The sequence below is a fragment of the Girardinichthys multiradiatus genome, chromosome 8 (assembly GCF_021462225.1).
Source record: "Girardinichthys multiradiatus isolate DD_20200921_A chromosome 8, DD_fGirMul_XY1, whole genome shotgun sequence".
Lineage (NCBI taxonomy): Eukaryota > Metazoa > Chordata > Actinopteri > Cyprinodontiformes > Goodeidae > Girardinichthys > Girardinichthys multiradiatus.
The window spans coordinates 38,700,380-38,722,614 of record NC_061801.1 but is presented as its reverse complement, the minus strand read 5'-3'; the positions used below and the strand labels follow the sequence as shown (position 1 = coordinate 38,722,614).

Sequence of the window (22,235 nt, the reverse complement as noted above, 5' to 3'; positions counted from 1 at the left end):
TCAAAGGTTAAGATATTTTCTAAAATTCTAACAAATTAGCAAAAAACAACAAATTTGTCTAAAGGTTTAGTAGTTCAAAGCTCTTTATAAAACTGGATCTTCCCCTATCCATCTTCCTCTACTTTATGGTGTCATTCTTCACTTGCAGTCACTGTCCTCCTTGTTCCAGGTTCCACCCGAGGAGGATCGGAAAGGTCAGTTCCCTGAGACCACCCCCCCCCCCACGCCGAGTCTCCTCCTCCTAAGCCTCATCATCACATCCTCCAGTCCTCCTGCTTTAAACTCACTTCATTAAGGCCCACTGTCCCAGTGGCATGACAGCGTGCATCATTACCGATCATTTTAGCACCTCCTAAATCTTTAAGGAACAATTACCTTGTTTTTCTCCTGATCAATCACCTCTAATTTACATTGACAGCGAACTTCCTCATGATTTTGTAAACACACCTGAGTGAACTACACCAGAAACCTGTTAGCACATTTCATTTTGCACAGATGCTCACATTAGATTGCTGAGTGAAAGGAGGCAGTTTTGTTTTAACAATGATTTCATTAAGGTACCATGTAAAATGTGTTTTAGTGTATTTGAAGCCACAGGTTAAGATTAATTCCCCCAAATTTAAAGATATGGCAAAGAATGGGACAATTCTACTTATTCTGAAATAGAGTGAACCTACCTTTTTTTTAGCATTCCTTTTTTGGCAGCGTTGGGTAGGGTTAGGGGGTATACCTTGGACAAATAATGAAACAATTTTTCTTACTGTGCCTACACTAAGCACACCACAGGGGGGCGCTCTTTCCCTTTAACTGGACATGCAGCTAAGCAACAGAGCACTGCTTTGGTGCACAGATACCATATAAAAACCACCAATTTCTCTATGTTGAGTACAACAGGAAAACTGAGTTATTTAAATTCAGAGGGTTTGAAATGTTAATAGTAAAAGTTTAGCCATACTGCAAAATCTCAACCAAACAAAATATATTTCAACTGAGTAAAACTGAATTTGTTCCTTTGTTGCTGCATAAACAAAGTTAAGCTGCTTTTTGCCAATCAGAGCGGAAACTTCTGCCCAAAAGTTTTTATCCTGGTCAGAATCGCCTGACTAAATGGTTGCTTTTGCACATTATCTTGTCTGAGGGCTGCCCACACACTTCACCTGTGAATAAAATAAGTGTGAAACCTTTCAGTACACTACGAAGCTGCACGGCCAAGAACTGCATTAGTAAGGCAAAACATACAGAAAGCAACAGTGTGAGCTTTTAATGCATATTTTGCTTAATGTATAAGTTAACTTTTTCACAGTGATGTCATCAGTTATTTATCAATAAAAAAACATTACCTCAGTGTAAATTTCATTTTAGTAATACCATGATTTTAGGTGCCTTTACCAGTAGCATCCTTATATACAGAAGTCTCAAAATAACAACACAAATAATAATACTTCAGTCCATAAAAGCATCCTAACTCTGTGACTCCTCCGCCTCCTCCGTTATGGTCCGATAGACCTGTGGCTGATTTTCAACCACCGGAGAGTCCTTTTGGCCGAACAGGGATGGTCGCATCTTCAGGCGCAGGAATTTGCGGGAAGTTACCAGATCTCCGAAGCCCTGGGAGTGGGAGAAGGCGTAGCTGGACCGGCGGCTGCGGATACGCCTGGGAGGTGGCCGATAAGGAGAAGGAGTTGGCATTCCCTCCTTTTGTGCCTTATACCTCACCTAGAGATGGACAAGGAGGTACAAGATGGCAATTTTACGTCTCAAATTTAGCTGAAGTCTATTTACAGAAAGAGTTTTTGTTGGCTGCCAAGTTTCAACCCTTCTGTTCAGCAAATACTTTAGCACACTGTCTTGCAGTGTGTAACAGTTACCTTCTGCAAAACTATAAGCTAGAGCAGCTTTGTCTGCAGCAAATGCAACAATGGTGGTTTGTCTTTAACTTGTTTTTCAACTCCTATACTCAGGTGCAGCTAGTTTAAACCAGGGTGTACAGCCTGATGCTCCGGAGCCACAGAGAGGCATTCCTGTAGTATCTGCGACCAAATCCCACAGCAGAATGATATCAATGGTACATGGAATATTTCTTTTTTGCCCATCAGGTTTTTTATTACTTGTTTTGTCATTAAACTGCAAATAAAATCACGTTTTCTTCATGTTCCATAAAGTTTGTATTAAAGATGAATAGAGTTTTGCATCTTGTATGTTTTGAATCATTGTCTTACTGGAACTAGCAGATGTAAGAGAAATGGGTTCAATAATCAGAAGCACTCCATAGTCCACCAAGGAAGTTAGGAAGTCCCTAAATCACCAGTGTCCCTGTCTATAAGGAAGGCTTTTTGCTTCACCATGGACAGAGATGGTGTTTTCAGATGAGTCAAAGACTAAGCTGTTTGGCCACAGTGATGATGGGTGTGTTTAGAGGAGTCAAGCTGATGCTAATAACCGAAGAACACTGCACCCACTGTCAAGCATGGTGGTGGCAGCATCATGTTGTGGGAATGTGGTCAAGGTGTAGTTTACAAAGGGACATTTAACCAAATATTGGTGGGGGTGTAAGTGTATATTTGAGCCTGTGTGTATAATTTTGACCTATTGGGGATTACAGAAAATTCCTACCTTTAAGCTTCCAGTTATTAAATCGTCGTCGTTGCTTGTTGCATAAAACAACCAGAGAAAGCAACTATTCAAACACATCAGATGAATTTAATATAAAAAGAAGAGATTGAATAAAAAAGTTGCTCTGTAATCAGTGCTGCGTGGTTCCTCACCTTATCAGTGATCATGGGATAAAACTGCATGAGAAAGAAGCGATAGGCCACCACAGGCAGGGTGCAGAGAAGACAGGTCAGGAACACCGTCAGCCACGCGTTTGGCTGGTTCAAGCAGTTCCTCGCTGTGCCTGCAATCCATTTCATTTCATTTCATTTATTGGAACACAGGCAAAAATCTAATTAAAAAGTCGAATTTCAATGTCAGAAAAAAAGGTTTGTCATTTGTTGCCTGAAATCCAAACAACAATTATTATTATTTTCAGAGGTATTTATTGTTGTACAGTATCACATGTACCAAAATAAGGGTTTGTGTTGGACGATTTGTACATGAATGATCATTGCTTGGTTTAAAAAGGTTCTTTCTCCTTATGATTTGCCATTAAAAGACATTTTCATTTATTTAGTTTTGTGAACTTTGACAGAAGTGGTTTGAATACTTATCTTTGAAGAACTTTTATGAACTATTAACAGAATTGTCATCTTGTCTTAGAGTTGCATTTGGGTGGTTGCTATGCAGACTGAGCAGGAACTTGTGTGTGTGGAGGAGTTTGGGAAGCGGTCTGTTCGCACCCCAGCCAATCTTCGTGTCCTTGGATGCCAGATGTGGACGTGTGTACTGTATCAGTTTTATTCAGTAGGATTTGTATTTGTGAAACTGTGTGTAGCCACACCCACGATGCTGAAACATGAGTGTCTTTCTTTCTTTAATAAAAGGTTGTGACACAGGGCAGCTCCTCTGAGAGAATGGACTGTCTCTCCCTGGCTGCCAAAGATAACTTTGACTCGCTTGTGTCTTCATTGCAGACCTTCTCTGAGTTTATCATTATGTCTAACTCTGACATTTCTTGATTCCATACAACAGCTACAAACATTGAGGATAAATATTGTTAAACACATTTTAAACCAGTGTAGATGTATTAGTGACATCTAGTGGTTTAAATTGAGAACTGTAAAATGATTAAATGCCCTCTATCCCTCCGCATGCCTGCTACAAAGCCACAAGGTCTGCGTTAGAGCCACTGTTTGGTTTTAGACCTCTGTAATGTTAAAAGAAGCTTTTTAAATTATTTCCTCTAATACTTCATCCAGGTGTTTTGATTTAATCAATGGTGTTCCACAGGGTGTAATTTTAGGTCCCACACTTTTTAATTGTTACATTCTACCATTGGGTGGTATCATTAAGAGACATGGTATTAATTGTCCTAAAGAAGCATGCTGCTGCAGGACTAATTAAAGCACTTTATGACTTTATGTATTTCAGATGCTAAGATATTGATGGCAGATTTTTTTCTCTTTAGCTCTATCAGGACGATGTGCCAATGATTGAGAGGGTTCATTACCAGTACAACTGGTAATCAGGTTAAAAAAACAGTTTTTGTGTTGGAGCAAAATCTGAATTCCTTAAACCACATTAAAAGTGTTACAACGACCATGTCATCTTGTGAAGGACCCTACTAGAGTGGTCTCCCTCAGTCAAGTCTTTTCTCTCTGCCTTCTCTCGCCAGATCCACGCTCTACAAAAAGTTAAATTTACTCACCAATGAAGAAGAAACTGGTGGGAAACATGAAAAAAAGGCCGTTGCTTAGAAAGGTAAAGGTGATAGCAATGTAGGCAGCCAAGCTGCCCCACAGAAAAAACTGGTTTATTGCTGTCCAGTAATAGGTGTCAAAAAACATCTGAAAAATAGAAATAACACAGTTGTTTACTTGACTTTCCTCAATGATACACTTAATATGTTAGGAATGGTATGGCAAAATACATTAACAGGACATTAGTATACAGACATTGTTAATATTTTAATTAAAACCAATCTAAGTAACAATTATATTAATGTATTTTATTGTTCATGAGTCACAGAACTATAGATGTGTGAAATATTTATTCTGCTTGCAGAAATGATAAAATGTATCAGTTCTGCTCCGGTTATGGGCTCTAGATCCAGAATCTTTAATCTTGTTCTTAGGAAACTTCAAAACCCTATCAAGATCTAATCTCTTCTTTTTAGGAATCCTCTCAGTCCTTGGATTCCCCCAACACAGGTCAATATGTCTAAAATGTTGGCGTTTGTATTAGAAAAATTCTGGGTCATTGGATTTTTCCATAAATGTTAAGATGTTTTGCATATTTTCTCTTAGGAAATGTTTCGGTCATAGGATTCTACCAACACCTGTCAAGATATTGAGTGTCTAGTACCAGAAAAATCTCTTGGTCCTTGGATTCTTCCTATACATGTCAAGATATCTAACATCTTGTTTCTTGTCTTAGAAAACCTATTGGTCCTTGAGTTTTTCAGACATGTCAAAAGATTTAACATCTTTTTGCTTGACTTAGAAAACGTCTCAGTCCTTCGATTTTTAAAGACCTGACAAGATGTCAACCATCTTGTCTCTTGTCTCCTTGGATCCTTCCAAGATGTGTCAACCTTCTAAGCTCTTGCTTCTTTGTCTCCTCTTTAAACGTCTTCCTACTAATGCTTGTATATTCAACAGATAGAGTCAAATATTTATTTTTAGGATTATTTTAGTATTTTCAGGGAATCACTTTTGTATGACATGTTTTTAGGTTAAAACTGAATTATGAGGAAGCCTTTATGACCTCCTCCAGGTGTTTGACTATTCAGTTATCTAAGCCAACATGCATAATTTGAAACATTTTGTAAAATCTTACCATTTGTTTTGGACCTGGAGATGTCTTTTATGTCATAACTATGCATGATAAAATTCGAACAAGACTATCAAGTATATAACAAAAACATCTGTGCCATCTTTCTGTTGTAACCTCTGACCTGAGCACTCATCACAATCAGCAGGGAGGTTTGCAACAACAAAGCAAAGGACTGATAGTTCGCGATGTCTTTGCCATCATCCCGGACTGTGTCGTGCATGGCGGCCCATGGGATAAAGAAGAGGACCAGGGAGGTGTAGCAGCTCCTCATTACACAGCGCACAAAAACGTTTTTACTGAAAAACTTGTTGAGCTGGCCAGGAGAGTAGAGCTGAGGATATTGCAAACTCCAGCGGTCATTTACATCCTGCAAGAGAAAGCAAAAAGGAAGGTACAGCATGCCCGGAGGGCGAATTAAGGGAACATTGTAGAATATTGCACCATTACACCGACTGAATATTTGAAGAATAATAAGATTTCCTCTACCTGATCAAAAAGGCCCAAGGCAAGAACAGGAGCAGCCGTGTAAACCATATTATACATGGTGAGGAACCAGTCATCATACACAGACTATGGACAGCAACAACAAAAAACTGTCAACATGCACACAATATATAATTGTGAGACAACTCCAGGACTTATCACTTACCTGTGCAGAGAAGCCGCTGAAGAAAGCATACCAGAAGTGAATAAGGGTGTAGGTGAAGTTCTTATAAAAGAAATATCGTAGGAACTTGCACACGCGAATGTAAGACCAGCGCCCGTGTACCAGCAGGAGGCGCTGGAGGTAACGGAACTGGGCAAAAGAGAAGTCGCTGGAGAGAACAGCCTGCATCCCCTCCTGCCCACTGATGCCTACACCAATATGAGCAGCTAGAAGACAAAAGAATGAGATCCTTCAGTCATGTTTCAGTCTGCAAGATTCCCCACAGCCTTTTAGTTGGACTGAAACCACTGATTTTACCCCTGATCATGCTAACATCATTGGCTCCATCTCCAATGGCCAGAGTTACAGTCTGCTTGTATTTCTTCACCAGCTCGACCACCTGTGCCTTCTGCAGAGGGGTGACCCTGCAGCATATAACCGTCTGGCACATGCATGCAGTCCTCAGCAGCTCCAACTTCAAGTCCTTTTGCAGTGCATAGGCCTGAAGGTGGAGAGTTTACACAGTTGTAAAGATGTTATAAGTCCAGCAAAGATTCAGCAATGAATTGAAACCTTATGGTGTCTAAAACAGCTTCTTACCAAGCTGTGTCCATTAATAATCAGGCCATACTCTCCGTTTACGTTCTCATCCTGGACAGTCTGGGTCTTCTGGAGCCAAAGCAGGCCAGCTCGAGCTTTGATCACTGTTGGCTTCTCTGCTGCTCCGGGACACATTTTCCTTCTGGCATTCCTAAAAAAAAGAGAGAGATAGCAGGAAAATCACAACCAAAGCTAAGATTCAGAGTAATCTGTGTGTTTCACTGATTCATTCATAAGACAGGCATAAATAATGCATAATGAAGGGAGTTCTTTATTTTTCTCTTCTTATTTACCATCCATGAAAAACATATTTAGTAAGAGTGGCTCGGAGCCCATCAGACACAACTGGATCAGGCACCTCTAGAGTGTTCAGACTTATTGTTCATTTATTGAATCAGACGGAGGTTAACACAAATTTTGGATTTTTCTTCTCAACCTCAGGAGAAGAATACATTTTTTTGCAAATGGTTAGAATAAAAGTCATATCATTACAGATAAATATGTATCTATCGTAGTTTGGAAAGAAGTAAGATAACATTAAATATATGTTGGAATTCTGGTGACCTTTGACTCCCTTTCTAGATGTTCCAGAATGCAGGGTCCTCTCCAAAGTTCTCTTCACCTCAGCCCATGTAACAGTGGGGTGGGCTCTGAGGTGGCCATGGAAGTAGGTCATGTTTTGGATCATTATTCTGCTAAAAGAACCCACGATGACCCATTTTTGGTTTTCTGACAGATACTATCACAATTAAGCATCCGCAGATCGGGTCATCGAGGTCTCCACCTTCGTCCGCTGCCCACTTCTCTTTGCACCAGTCCCTCATGCAGGTGCTGGGCCCACTGAGGGCGGAGGAGCTCGGAGTAGAGCAGCTGCTCCTCCACATCGAGAGGAGCCAGTTGAGGTGGCTCGGGCATCTATATTAGATGCCTCCTGGACGCCTTCCTCAGGAGGTGTTCCAGGCACGTCCCACCGGAAGGAGGCCCAGGGGACGGCCCAGGACACGCTGGAGGGACTATGTCTCTCGGCTGGCCTGGGAACGCATTGGGCTCCCCCCGGAGGAGCTGGAGGAGGTGTCTGGGGAGGGGGACGTCTGGGGGTCTTTTCTAACCCTGCTGCCCCCGCGACCCGGCCCCGGATAAGGAGGAAGACAACGAAACGCAACAAAAATCATAATTTTATATCGTTTTTTAATTTGCTCTGATCCTAGGGGTTTCCAAGGTTCCCAGTACCCACAGCATCACAGTCCTCTGCTGTAGTTAGCAGTGAGCACGAGGTGCTTTTTCCATATGTCCCTCCTTTCACCTGCACCAGACCCACCCAGAGCTTTTATTACTCAAACAGTTCAGTCTAAATGTTATGTGACCTAAGCAACTTTTCAGGTCTTGGTCCCAGCAGACCTTTGCAAACTTCACACATTTACATTTGTGATGGTAGAACAGACAAGGCCATATCCTAGGATGCTTCCTCTGACTGTAGATATGGACAAACTTAGGTGAGAAGCTTTTGTCTTGCAGCCCTTTTCTACGAAGATCAACACATGTCTGCCTTAGATGGATGGTATGTTCTCTTATCTTTCCATTTTGAAGAGTGGGTTAGAGAAATGTTTGGATAAATTTACTCTGTTACAGCCAATAGCCTCGTCTGTTTCTTTTTTATTTATTTATTTTTGTTTAGTTGCAGGTGATGGTGCAGTTGCAGCTTCCTGTTCCTGGTTGGAGCTTCCTGTTTGAAGCCTCTGGCAGGAGTGATTGGATCATTCCGCTGATGGCTCAACCAATCCCTCAAGAGGCCTTCTTATTTAAATGCCCTTCCTCACAGAAAAGGTGCGGCTGTGTCTTTGGTTGAGCAGCTCGCCTTTTTGCTGGATGTTTTTGATAGTTGTGACTGCTGTTGCATTTTGTACGTTTTATGTGAGCTAACAGTCTCTCCGTTGTGCTCTGGTTAGCTTTGACCTGTGCTTAAATTTATTTTTCTTGTCTAGTCTTTTTTCTCAGAATTTTTATGAGCTGCTACTTGGTTTGTAGCCTGGTTTTGCTACGGTTTGTCTTTTTAAGAGGTCAGGGTTACAGTTCTCCACCCCGGTTGAGCTGGGTCATAACAATGCAAATTAGAGGTTGGATTTTTCTAAATGTTTTAGTGTAAAATCCTTCCACTGCAGTAACGTATAAATTCATCTTTATTAGGGATGCCAGTAACTATGCAGGGTGCTGTCTTTGTATTTGATTTAGGGTCTAAAGCATTAATTGCATTTATTGCTGGGCATATGTAGTAAAAATAATCAGACAACCCAACAACAAATAGTTACTGATTGACTTACTGTAGCTCCTCTTTGACCCCATCGGTTGTATTGGCAGCAATAATAAAAATCTCCTTCATCTCATTTCTCAGCATGTTGCAAGAATAGCCGATGTTTTCTGCCGTTTCTGTTTCAGAGCAACGAGAATAATAAGCAGTCAGCTTCATACGCTTCAGACATCTAATGAACAAGGTACCAGACACATTGACCGGGTTATTTAAGGGAGTAAAGGAATTGTGCCTCATGTTACATTATTTCTTCTTTAGCTTTTAGCAACACCAACCTTGTTTATCACCAGTCAGCACCCAGATTTTCATGTCAGCTTTGGCCAGCTGCTCAATGGTCTGAGGCACGCCGTCCTGCAACTTGTCCTCTACAGCTGTGGCTCCTAGCAGCTGGAAACCGAAGGTAGCAGCTCACTGTTAAGTCCTATTCTCAGCCATCTCCTCTTTATAACACAGCATGCATGACAAAGAAGCAGCTACTAGTTAAAGCCATGTCTCTCCATCTATGTGCTTTGCAGATGTACTAACCATCATGTCTTTTTCGATGTCTTCATAAAGTTGATTAAGTCCTTCTTCTCGTCCTTCCATGGCTGTGCTGGCCTCATGGTGGCGCTCCATCCAGCGCTCCATGTAGCTCTCCTCCAAGTCCTTATAGGCCAGAGCCAGGGTGCGAAGGCCGTCTCCTGCATATTCCTAGTTTTAACATTTCAGAGCAGTTAAAGACACATCTTTCGACCCTTTAGAGGTTAATAAAACGGTAGGTGGAAATTCTATAAATGTCTCAGAAGGAAGAGCAAATGTATCTCTCACATTAAGGTGTCCCATGGTAACTTCCTTCAGTTTGTTACAGGAGGGGTGTAATCTTTCATAGATGATGGTGTCTGCACCTTTGCAGTACAGGGTCATCTTGCCTTCAGGGTTACGTACTAGAAAATAGAGTTAAAGAGACAATGTTTGAAAAATCTGACATTAGGAATCTGGATCTGTTGTAGAGAACCCACGCATGCAAACTCCATGCAGAAAGACCCCCGGCCGGGAGTCGAACCCAGGACCTTCTTGCTGCCCCCCCCCCCCTTATGAAGTTAAACTAAATAAATATTTGTGATGTGATCTTTGAAACCTTATTGTAGAAACACACACTCTGTTTCCTCCCACCTATCACTGACATCCTCTTCCTCACGTTATTGAAGTCCAGAACAGCCAGAAGTTGATATGTAACCTTCTTCCCCATCTCTATGACTGTGATGGTCTCTGGCGTACGTGACCAGAAAACAAACCCAAAGTTCCTCGCTGCGGTCACCAGAGCGCCCTCATCAGGGGACTGAGCCTGATAGTTGAGCTCCCCTGGTAGACAACAGGCAAGAGCAAGACATGGTGTTCATGGAGGCATCAAAGATTAAAGATCAAACATTTTAAAATCCTGACCAGCTTTAGTCATTTTAGAAACGAGTCCAGCTCAGGTCTAAGAATCAGATCCAAGCCCTAGTGTCATCAGCCACGTGGTTAAAAGGATTTCATAATACTTCAAGCATATTTACAGGGGTAAGTAGAATGTTGAGGTCCACTATATGTGCAATCTCTGTGAAGGAAGAATTTAAAATATATGCTCAGCTTAAAGGTCGGTGCTTGTAATAAACAAAAGATTATTGATGGACTCTGACCCTCTTTCTTTTCCTCAGGCATGACGGTGTGGCACAGAGCCAGCAGGCGGAAGAAGGCCTGAGCCTCCGGGTTTCCCTCCTTTACCGTCTCCAACAGGCTGTAATCATGGAAGATGAACTTCGGATCTGCCAGCTGGTTCCAGGAGAAGTCCACTCTCTGCGTTTTCTTCAAAATTTGGATGGATAGACATTCATCTAAATTTGCCTCAGAGCACTTTAACAAACCCTTAAGAAATATTGCCTGATGTCCGTTACCTTGGTTATTTCAATTCTTTGTCCAAAAAAGTCAAACAGCTCCCCTGAATAAAAGAGAAATGTTTGTCAGAGTCAGGCATTCAACTCTCATTTTATGGTTGAATCATTTAAACAAAATTTCATCCAGAGAAAAACATGTTACATAAAAGCTAAAGGTTGATTTGATGTCACTGATCAGCTACCAAAATGGCAACGTTCAGTTATGGACCCATGTAGTGGTCTGGCTAATAGGGCAAGTGACTATATTGGTTCACTTCCCAAAATACATTTACTGATGCCATGACAGCGCAGTTTGTAGAACCGGGTCAATAAGCAGAGATCCAGCCACCGCAACGTTTGACAAACCAGCGGGGTTCTGTGATGTGTGTCTGGATCCTGAAAATGGAGTCTTCCTGCTTGGTTTTCCCCACACTTCCTGTTTAAGTGTTGTTGGGGACCCAAATGCAGAGACGAGGAACATAGAGGAGAACACAACTTAATGAACAGAACGATTGGGGAAAAACAGGGTAAGGACAACAGAGAATCTGACATGGAATAACTAAACCAAGGAGAATTTATAAGGAGGACTTTGATAACCACTAGAGGGGAAGATTGACGAATGGGCATAAAATAGATCATAAGACCATCAGCAAGAAGCTTGGTAAGAAGATAACAAGTCCTTGTGTGGTTATTTGAAAATTAGAAATAAAATAGAATAATTAATCGCCCTTCCTCTGAAGCTCTGTACAAGGTCCCACCTATACTGGAGGAGCTTCTTAATGATCCGAGGATTGTTGGGACCTCAGTTGCCAAGGACACCACCTGTAACGCAGTATGGAGTAATAGACTGAAATCTAGCAGCTTCTTGCTATTGAAGGTACACCTACAGGGCAGTCTCAGGTTTGACAGTGAATATCTAAATGACACGGAGGAGGTCTGGGAGGAGAGGCTGTTTATCTGGTTAGACCAAAATCAGCTTGACCTGCGGTGTTTGGAAGAAAATCTAAGAGGAGAACCTTCTTACCTCGGCCTTGGACCATACAAGCAACGTACCATAAAATCTCAGATTTGACCTTTCTTCAATCAGTCGGACCCCTAGAGATGGTTGTGGATCAGTTTTCAAGCATGAAAATGATCTGATTTAGGAGTGGCTAACGGGGCTGTATGATTTCAGGCAAGTTACGATTAAGCTCAAATTTTAGGACATGTGTCTTTTTGACATAATGTCCCAACAACATCCATGAGCTTCAGCACGTCAACCACTAAAGTAATACGCCTGGTTAGGACATTAAGCAAAGTTAGAGTGCATTCAACTGGCCAGATGTGTCATCGATAGCACTGGGAATACTATATCCTGCCAAATACTGCATCCAAGCCGTCTGTTGCGACATACTGATATTGTGACGATCACTGCGATTCGATATATCATGCAAAAACACATTAAAGACAAGGAGTTGTCTAGCTAGTCGTCAGATTTCAGTGCTACAGAAGATCTGCGGAGACAGCAAAAGTTTGAATAAGGGAGTGGTCCAAAATTGCCCACCTGGGTGTCAACCAAAGAAAAGGTTTTACTGTTGCCCTTTCAAACAAAGGTTTGTCCACCAACCTCTAAGTCAGGCTTTCTTGGGGGATTTCAGTGACATGCAAATCCAAGTTTTACTTGAATACAATGGAGGAGCTAATGATTGGGGCAAGGTACCACGAAATCTTGCATGAGAACTTTCTTCCATCAACAAGAACAGATATATTCAACAGAAGTCAAGAAAGGGATTTCTAACATGATAATGACCTAAGACATACAGCCATAAACTCCATTAACATGAGTGGGCCAAAGTCCTTCAGGAGTTGTATGCAAACCTGGTGGCCAAACACAGAAAATGTTCTACAGGTGTGCCTTCACATAATGGTTTCTCTTCGGTCTGTGACATGAAATTAAGTTTTTGGTTCTGGATTTTCTGTCTCTACAAAAATAATCAGAACTACTACATAAATAACAGAGTTTTAATTTGTTTCTAAGTGAGCAAACGTATGAAATCAACAGAAAACCTTGTTTGTTGGTAAACTGAAATGTTTAGCGTTGGTCCCGATGTGAACTGCAGAGTCGGTTCTTGGAAAAAACCTTTTTATAGTGAAGCACAGTGGTGGATGTATTATGCTTTGGGGATGTTTTTCTGATAAGTGTATGGACTGGTTCTACTGCTTTGCTAGCCAACAAATGTACCTTGTCCACAAATACTTCTCACCGAATGCCACAAACTACCACAAAAATAAGAAACTGCTCAAACACAAACTAAGAAACTCAGCAGCTGTCAAATTATTCCATAAATTCTGATTCTTACCATAGTTTTTTCCATTGATTGAGCACTTGTTGAACGTCATGATGTTCTGTGTCAGAGTGCCGGTCTTGTCACTGAAGATGTATTTAATCTGACCCAGCTCCTCGTTGAGCGAGGTGGTCCTGGCCTGAGCAGGAGTGTCCTTCTTCAGGTAGTACATCTTCCTGTCCCAGTCTATGAAGAAGCTGTTCCCAAGACGGATCATCTCCACGCTGACACACAAGAAAAGCCATACAAGGAGCTGAGTCCCCATGTAGTCCCGTAACTGTTCCTGCTAATCGAATGTCATTGTGTTCCTGCATGGTGGTATACCTGACATAGAGGGAAATGGGCACCACAGTGTTGAGGACGATGACGTAGGACCAGAAGGAGTAGAAGGACGATAGAGGAATATCAACGCCTGGTTGACGGGGAAGAAACGCTGTGAAGGTCGAGCCCTCCTTCACCTCCCAGATGGTGTGGCCTACCGTCAAAATGGCACAGATCGTTGCCAGGAAACCAAAGATCTAATGAAACGGAGAGTCATGTTTCTCGTTGCTCAAAGAAGAAAACTGGAAGCATTAATCAGCTAAAAGAAAACATAGATTGATCAATAATCATTTTCTCTTGCTAAACTGCAAGTCTTGAATTTTTCTTTTTTTTACTTGTATTCGTTTTTTTTTTATTGCGCGAGCTTATACTCACACACAACACCAGGATGTTCATCAGCTGATCAATGCTGGTCCTTTTAAATGTGGTTCTCCCGCTGTTCTGCATGAGCTTGGTGTCCGGACCTGAGAAAACAATCACAGTCAAACACCGGGACAGTTCTTCCAGTTACTAAAAACTGAGAAAAAACTCCTATTCCCTATTTATATTGTGAAGTATGCATGTGTAGATTAGGCAGATGTATTTAGATTTGCTCTAACTGATCTTGTCTGTTTGGTTGTTTTATTAAGTGCCAAAGTGATTTTGGCACTTCACATTATAAAATAATGAAATATATAATTGAGAAACGATAAAATGCATTGTTTACCTGATAATTAGCATAGTAATTTGAACTGATGAATCTTTTTATTCTGAAAACTCACATAGGCTGAAAGGCCACTCAGGAAGGAAGAAGCCATAACTAAAAAAGCAACCTAAAAAGCCAGGTTACAGCTTGCAATCAGGGACAAAGACCTTTCGTTCTGGAGACATGTCCTGTGGTCTGATAAAACTGAAATTCAACTGTTTCGCAATAATAACCATTGCCTTGGTTGGATGAAAAAGGGGGAAAGCTTGCGAATCTGAGAACAAGGTGAAGTACGGGGGTGGCTGCATCATGTTGTGGGGTGCTTTGCTGCAGGAGGAACCGGTGTACTTCACAGAACAGATCATCATGAGCCAAACATTTTAAAAAGCAAATTTTTCTGCCAAATGCAGAGGAAATGTAGGCAAACGTCCCTGCATTTGAAATAAAATCTGGTATTTAAGAAATTTTGGTGATCCTAAGTGACCTAAAACAGAAAATAAACAAAAACAAAACATTTTTTTATTTTTTTCTGAATCATTTTTGTAGAATTTATTATGTCACCCTGTCTACTGAATCACTCATTAGAACAACTAAAACATACCTCTTCATACCAATCTAACCAGCAGCCGCTCTGGCTGTAGGCCAGACTCCTACCTCCAAAGATGACCAAACCGAAGGACCACTCGGTGTTCCTCACGGTACATCCTCTAAGCAGTATCTTATCGTTGTCCAGCCCGTATTGACGTCCATTCACAGTCAGGATCCCTTTGAACTTGTCCAAGTGGTTGTTTGGAGCTTCACATCGAACTTCACCTGAAACATTGAGATATTGCTGAAACCAGATGTTTCCATACGCCGTATAAAATGAAACAAACCTTTTTATTTCACTGTCTGACATTAAATCCGACTAAACTGTTCTTGTTTTAGAGATTTTTTATTTTTATTTTACATACATTTGTTACTATTTGGAAGAATTGTCCTTTAAACTGTGTGTACTTCTCAATAGTTTGCTGGAATTTTGGCCCATTCCTCCTGACAGAACTGGCGTAACTGGGTCAGGTTTGCAGGCCGCATTGCTCACACACCTTTTCACCATATGGGATTTGAGCTTTGTGATGCATGCTTAGGTTCCTTGTTGGTTTTGAAGAATTTGTGCTAATTTCTAAGTTTTAATTTCATCGCTGATTTTTTTCAGCTATTGCTTTAGTATTTCCACAAAATGTTCTTTCTGTGTGATGCCATTTGTTTTGAGAGCACCAGTCGCCTTTTGCAGCAAAATACCCCCCAAAAAGATGCTCAGAACCTCCTTACTTCATAGTAGGAATGTTATTTTCCAGGCTTGCAGGTTTCCCACTTATTCCTTCAAATTATGGTCAAACACTTCAGGTGTTGTTTCTTCAGACTGCAGGACATGTCCCTGAGTGTATTAGCAGACTGTATTCTGTTTCTTTAAGTTATTTTTGGAGTAATGGCTTCTTCCTCTCTGAGTGGCTTTTCAGCCTCCTACCAGCTTCCGCCAGAATCTTCAGAAGGTCTTTAGCTTTTGTTTTAGGTTAGATTCACACATTTCACACTAAATCATGCTCATCTCTGGGACATTGAACCCATCTCCTTCCTGATGGCTGGACATTCCCACGCTGTTAGGTTTTGGTTTGTTTTCTTATCATCTCCCTGATGTTTATTATGTTCCTTTCAGTCTTGCCATCATCTGTTCATTTCTCTGTGTTCATTAAAGTCTTTTAGGTGTTGCCATGTTATTCTGTTGTTTTGGTTTCTTGGTTTATTCTGGTGTTCTGTTCCCTATGTATTCTAGTTTATTCCAGTTAGGTTAGTATTTATTTTTTCCCCTGGTTAAATGATTCTTCGTGTTTTAGTTCAGCTCCTCTGTGTTAATTAGTCTCCCTCAGTCTGCCTGGGTATCTTCTGCCTCAGCTGCTCCACATAATCTCCTGATTAACACACCAGCATCCCATGTCATTTCCCACACTTCCCTCAGCTTTTAAGTTCACCGTATCTCTTCGCTGGATCCTCCCATTATTCTCCTTTATCATGACTGGCTCTCCCGTGGTGTACTGCCTGTTTCTTCATCCATGATCCATGTCCTGTTGTCCTGCTGTAAGTTTTTCCATTTTATCATTAAATTCTTCTTCTCGCTATTCTGCTTCCACATTCCTGTCTTAGGTCCAGCTCCAAACCAACAAATCACAACAGTTTATAGTTGTGTATAATTAGGATTGCACCTTCAGGCATCTGCAACTTGTACCCAAGGATGAATCAGATTTTTGAAGGTCAAACATTTAGTAAATTAGAAATCATTTTGGTAATCCAAACTAAAACAGGAAAAGCTTTGTCTAATTTAAAGTCAGTTAGAAAACCACAGTTTTTCCTAATATAGTGTATGTAAATATCTGGTTTCAACTGAAGATATTGAAAGTTATATCAAAGCCAAAGATTCAAGGTTATCAAAAAATCCCAGCTTGTTTAGGTGAACTTGTTACCTTGAAAGGCAGAAAGAGCTTCAATGTTGTCCCCCATCTCTCCAGTGACAGTCAGGCCCTGTTTCACCTTCAGATTGGTTTCACTGGTGGACACCAAGAAGACGTCAGAAAGGATGCAGCGGATGGAAAATCCAACCACATGGTCACACAAAGTAGGATCTGCACAGTATGGCGCACTCACCCGTCTAACTCAGCGGTTTCCACATAGATCAGATTGAGAGGTTCACTGCTGGACAGAAGCAGGAGGTCCGCCTGAAAGGATCGAAGGTTCAGTGTGGAAAACTCAGAGCTCAGGGGTTTGCTAAAGATGAAGATCAGTTGTGGTTGTAGAAAAAATGACTTAGGTAGTCATTAGTTTTCCATAAACAAATGATAAATCTTTAAGAAGCCCATTCTTACTGTGACAAACTGGTTGCTCTCCAGTTTGACTATATCTCCAACTTGGACGTTCATCCATTTTTCTTCTCTCAGTCTGTGAAGGAACACAGAACATCTGAACATCTGCCTTGATAATGAGCACAGAGGTTGCGTTCATTAACTGTTTGTATGTACAGATAATAAAACCTTTGATGCAGTAACTCACTCTCCGTTTATGAGGACTTTCACCATGCGGTTGTTCACTTGCTTGTCTTGTTTGTGTCTCTTCTGCTCATTTCACATAAAAACAAAAAGGAAAATATTGTTTTCTCATGTTTGAGTTCAGTTTCCTGTCAGTAAAGTTGATTTTTTGCCCTTACTATGTCATCGTTAGCATCTTTGACCCCCGTTACAGTGAGCACTATGGCCAGAGGCACGGCCGTTGTGAACCAGGAGACAGAAGAGATTTGTGGGATTAGCTGTCAATCCACAAAAAAAAAAAAAAAACAATTACTGTAACATTTGCAAAAAGGCCAAAAACATAGTCAGAAATATATTTATATTTCAATTTTAAAACCACAAAATAATGTTAACAGGAGATGTTAAATTGAAAATATGATTAAAACGGTCTACCTGAAGGATGAGGAGGAAGAGGAAGTAGGCGTTGGCCAGCCGGCTGAACTGCTCGAAGAGGTTCAGAGGCAGGAAGGTGAAAATGTTGTATTTGGAGCTCTTGATGGCATTTTTCTGAGGAAGAGAAATGATAAAAAAAGTTGTTTAAAGTATTAATGTAAAAGTAGTTAATTAAATATGTCGCTGGCATCCCATGATGCATGTCTAAAATATCACAAGGCAGCTGGTATAAAAAACCCTCCAAATTTCCTTCTCTTTATATTTTAATTGCTGTTCTGACCATCTGTGAACCAAAGTGAACATCATGCATTCCTGGTTATATTTTTACTTTTACTTCAAGAAAAAGTAACTGTTTCTGCTGTATATAAGGTTCCTTTCCTGGAAGGCTGTATTTCCTTTGTGCAAAACATGTCCTCTAAAAATAATGACATTTTAGACTAATCCTTTCAAAGAACATTCCTGGTCTTCGTCTGTGTTCTCTCTGGCAACTTCAGTCTGATCCTCATTTGTTCCTTAGAGAACCAAGGTTTCCTCCTGGCATACCTGGCTTTAAACTGGTTCAGTCGCTTTCTGACTGACATTACGGTGTTTTTTCAGTTTTGTATTTATCTGTCTTCATAGAGAAGGACAACCTTTATTAAAAGCTCACCAAGATTACATGAACTCTGTTTGTTTTATGATTTTATTTCATTAATTACATGTTTGGCACAACCAGGACAAAGTCCACCAGCTCTTATAACACATGTACAAACACATGTGCACATGCACATACATGAGCAATAAGGCACAGGGACCAAAACCACTAAAATGTGAAATCATTAAATGTTGTTTTTCATTAAATGCGATTGACCCTATTATTCCACTACTGGTTTAGAGCGATGCTCCATTAAGCAGATAAAGAAAGAAAGTTACTGGGATTTAATGAGCTAAAAATAATCAACAAGTTAAAATCAGCATAAGTTACTGTTTTTTTTTTTTATATACTTTAGCTCATTTGACCAAATATTGTGTCACTGCTCAGGAGATATGTTTCTTCTTATGTATAAAATATTGAATTTATGTCTTTTTTAACATAGTTAACCAAAATATTGCCCAACTTGCCTGACTTCACCCTATTTATGAAGGCCATAGTACATATAAACACTGTGACAGTATCATGATACTGTATCATTTATAACATTGGTCAATCACAGCAATGCAATCAAATATTTATCACTTTCCACCTCCAGCAACAACACAAACAATGAGTGTTGCAATAGAAAGGATCCCATGTACAGCGTGAACTTACAGCGTACTGCTGGGACAGGTTGAAAGCTCGGTCATTCGCCCGCAGGAGCCTCTCCTCCTCTGTGAAAAGTTAAAGCGATGAGAGCAAAGAAACGGTTGTAAAATGTGTCGTTTAAAGTTTGTCTGGATCAGAACTCACCTTTCTTCCTCTCCCCTCCACACAACTTTCTAAAGAACGACACGACTGATCCCATCCTTAGCTGAGCTCTTCCATTTTTCACACTGGAATCGTGAGGACCTGTAAAGTGAGGCGGTGCAGATGAGTAAAGAAGACTTTCTTTTGAATTAGGAGGTTAAACATACGGCCAACTGAAAAAGGAAGCCGTGGTGAAAACTGATGTAAAATTCCTGGGAATGTCCCAATTTGTCACCTTTGGTAAAAACATGAGAAAGTCTTAAAATAAATCATCTTTTATTGGTGCAGTAGGATCTCACGCTGAGAAATGTAATGAAATCCAATCTTTTGACACATTCATTGAGAGGAGAAAATGTCCCATGTTAAAAAATATTGTTTGCAACAAATTCCCCGGGTACAGTTACCGGTACCCCAGCTGTCCGGGGTACCAGTACCAGCAGTCTTGGCAACCCGTTTTCTCAGGCTCCTAAAACATCTGAAAAGGTGGTAGCATCCAGAGAGAAGGAGCTCTGACCATTCCTCTGTGCAAAGTCTAGATGGTCCAGAATCCTGGATCCTCTCTGATGCCCTCATCTCTTCATCTCAGCCCACAGGTGTACAACATTCAGGTCGAAGCCTGAGATGGTCATTAAGGAAGGTTGATTTCTGTCTGCTGAATTGGTTCTGTGTTGAGTCGGTCAGATGTTTTGGATCATTATCCTGCTGAATGATCCAATGAGTTTTCTGGTATAGGTCACTGTTGCTTTTCTTTTAAATTTAAAATGTCCTGGCTGTTGGGGAGCGGTGCGTAAAGGGGAAGTGGTGCACCATCTACGGTGGCAAAACGCATCTAATGGATTGTAAGGGGGACCCTAAGATACCCCTCTTTCTTGCACATCTCTAACAGAGTGTTTTGAAGATTTTCTCACTTCCGTTGCGCGGTGACGAAATGAATACAGATCCTGCTCCAGCCTTCTCTTACACTTCATTTTTTTGATTGTACACAAGAGAAGGTTTAGGTTAGTGGGTATTTTTCTTGAAAGTATTTTCTAACCTACGAAGATGTTCACAGATCTACCATAACTTGAATGAGATATTTTCCTGTTTTTCCTGTTTTGAAGAGTGACTAACTGAAATCGTCTTCAGTGTCACATTACTCCGGCTTCCTCCCACAGTCCAAAGACATGCCTGTTAGGTTAATTGGTCACTCTAAAATTGCCCTTAGGTGTATGAATGAGTGTGTGCATGGTTGTTTGTGTGTTGCCCTGCGATGGACTGGCGACCTGTCCAGGGTGTACCCCGCCTCCCGCCCATAGACTGCTGGAGATAGGCACCAGCTCCCCCACGACCCACTATGGAATAAGTAGAAAATGACTGACTGACTGTCACATTTTTTACCCCAGGAAACCAGAAAGATGGATCACTCATTGAAAGTTCCTCAACACCAATCAACTATAAAAAGTCAAAAGAATGCTTCAGTTATATTTATTCTAAACCAGAGGTGTCCAAACTTGCCAGGCTGAAAGTACTCATGGGCCAAAAAAATCAGATTTGTTTTTAGTTAAAAACACCAAATGTGTCATAGCAAGAAAGGTTAATAGATTCTTAAATATTTGGGGATTAAAAAGCTTGTGGCTGAGCATCAAAAACCAAATATGGGTCGCTCTTTCTTCAAAAACGCTTGCTGTATTCAGCCAAGTTTAATGGATGGGTCTGTGCAAGTCTGCTTATGAGTAAAAGTTGCAACATGTTGGTGATCATTTTTAAAATTCAACTGAAAGCAAAAGGCTTGGTGAATAAAAGATTTGTGTTGAATCTAAACTTTTAAAGGTGTAACCCTAGCCACACGTTGGACACCCCTATTTTAAAACACATTATTTGGAAATCTCATTATTTTCTCGCTGGTGATTTTGTTAAAAATCATTTCTCTTTAATAAAGAAAATTTTTATCTATTTTAATAAAGTTAATCAAATTAAAAAGCCGGATTTTTGAAAAAGTTTCAGTTAAATTAAATTATGCTGCTAAAATAAAATGTGAATTTGCTTTAAGGCAGTTTAAACATCTTACCAGTGGCACCAATAAACAGTAGACTAAATTAGATTTAAAACACACTTTCTGTGCCCTCCTTCATATGGCTGCTGTTATAAGAGGCTGAGAAATAGGGTTTATTGGTGGGCCTGGAATATAATGCTGTTTCTGTGCATTTCAAGGGCCAAAATGTCAGTCATGTAGTCTCATGTGAGGCATTTTTAGATACTGGAAAGTCCTTCAGAGTTGTTGCACAGCTGTAAAAGTCTTCAGCCGCTCCCTTCCTGACTGTGTAACAATGATATCGACAGAGATAACAGCCAGATCTGCAGGTAGTTATTTATCAAACACTCTGATCTGTATTTTATCTTCCAGTTTGATAAAATATGAATTTAAAATAGATTTTAGTTCTTCCAATCAGGGAACAGCTTCTGAAATGGATCAGGAAGTACATCTATAATAAAATTCAGAATAGGAGACTTGCGTCTGATCAAGGAAACGTGGTCCAGAACCAGAAAGCAGACGCTTCTAGTATTCAAACATCTTCTGCAATTATGATAAAGCCTGATGATATCCAAAGGAGCATGTTCAAAATGTGTACTAGTTTATGGTGTTGATCCAACATGTCCTGGACTCCAAACACAGCTGTGGCAACTTAAATCGGATGTAAATCCGTCACATACCTGCAAGGAACAGAAAGGTCAGGTTGAACAAACATGGACGTAGTCAAATCAAACAAAGACAGGGAGATCTTACAGGTTCTGGTGTCTGTCTGCTTGCGTCTTAGATGAAGGCAATCCCAGCCCGTTCGAATCCGGTAAGGATGGCCAAGCACCAGTCCAGAATCAGATTCAGAGCAGGGATTAGAAACCAAGGAGGTCCACGAGGTAAGGGGTCAGATAAGCTTGTGATCCATACAGGAAGACCCGTTATGGCTCGGGCCCTGAGCAAAGAGTGGACTGATCTTTGGATCTGGATGGTGAGTCAGTAGGTACACATGCTGTAAAACTACAATAAATGAGCATGCAGCCAATCGGAGACAACCTTACAAGTATGGTCTGCACAGCCAGGTGTGTAACAAACACACTTTGTGATGTGTGTTCAGACTCT

At 40.7% G+C, this 22,235-nt stretch overlaps 1 protein-coding gene across 2 annotated transcripts; it reads right to left on the bottom strand.

Moving 5' to 3' along the window:
* Nucleotides 1-1,246: 1,246 nt before the first annotated feature.
* Nucleotides 1,247-22,064, bottom strand: LOC124872029 (phospholipid-transporting ATPase ID-like). 2 transcript variants are annotated; one of them, XM_047371680.1, is made up of 29 exons: nt 21,882-22,064; nt 21,727-21,808; nt 19,121-19,219; nt 18,983-19,041; nt 17,695-17,808; nt 17,442-17,540; nt 17,288-17,349; nt 17,104-17,176; nt 16,886-16,956; nt 16,705-16,787; nt 14,861-15,019; nt 13,897-13,985; nt 13,525-13,718; nt 13,216-13,424; nt 10,898-10,941; nt 10,643-10,808; nt 10,137-10,325; nt 9,792-9,907; nt 9,510-9,674; nt 9,260-9,371; nt 8,998-9,103; nt 6,680-6,830; nt 6,398-6,581; nt 6,083-6,306; nt 5,920-6,003; nt 5,555-5,800; nt 4,307-4,445; nt 2,766-2,896; nt 1,247-1,716 (listed from the first exon to the last, which is right to left on the bottom strand). In XM_047371680.1, exons 3-29 carry the CDS (start codon nt 19,173-19,175, stop codon nt 1,462-1,464), a joined length of 3,579 nt encoding a protein of 1,192 aa, XP_047227636.1. In that variant the 5' UTR covers nt 19,176-19,219; nt 21,727-21,808; nt 21,882-22,064; the 3' UTR covers nt 1,247-1,461. The 2 variants fall into 2 exon arrangements, with proteins under 2 accessions (XP_047227636.1, XP_047227637.1); XM_047371681.1 differs by lacking the exon at nt 21,727-21,808.
* Nucleotides 22,065-22,235: the final 171 nt, after the last annotated feature.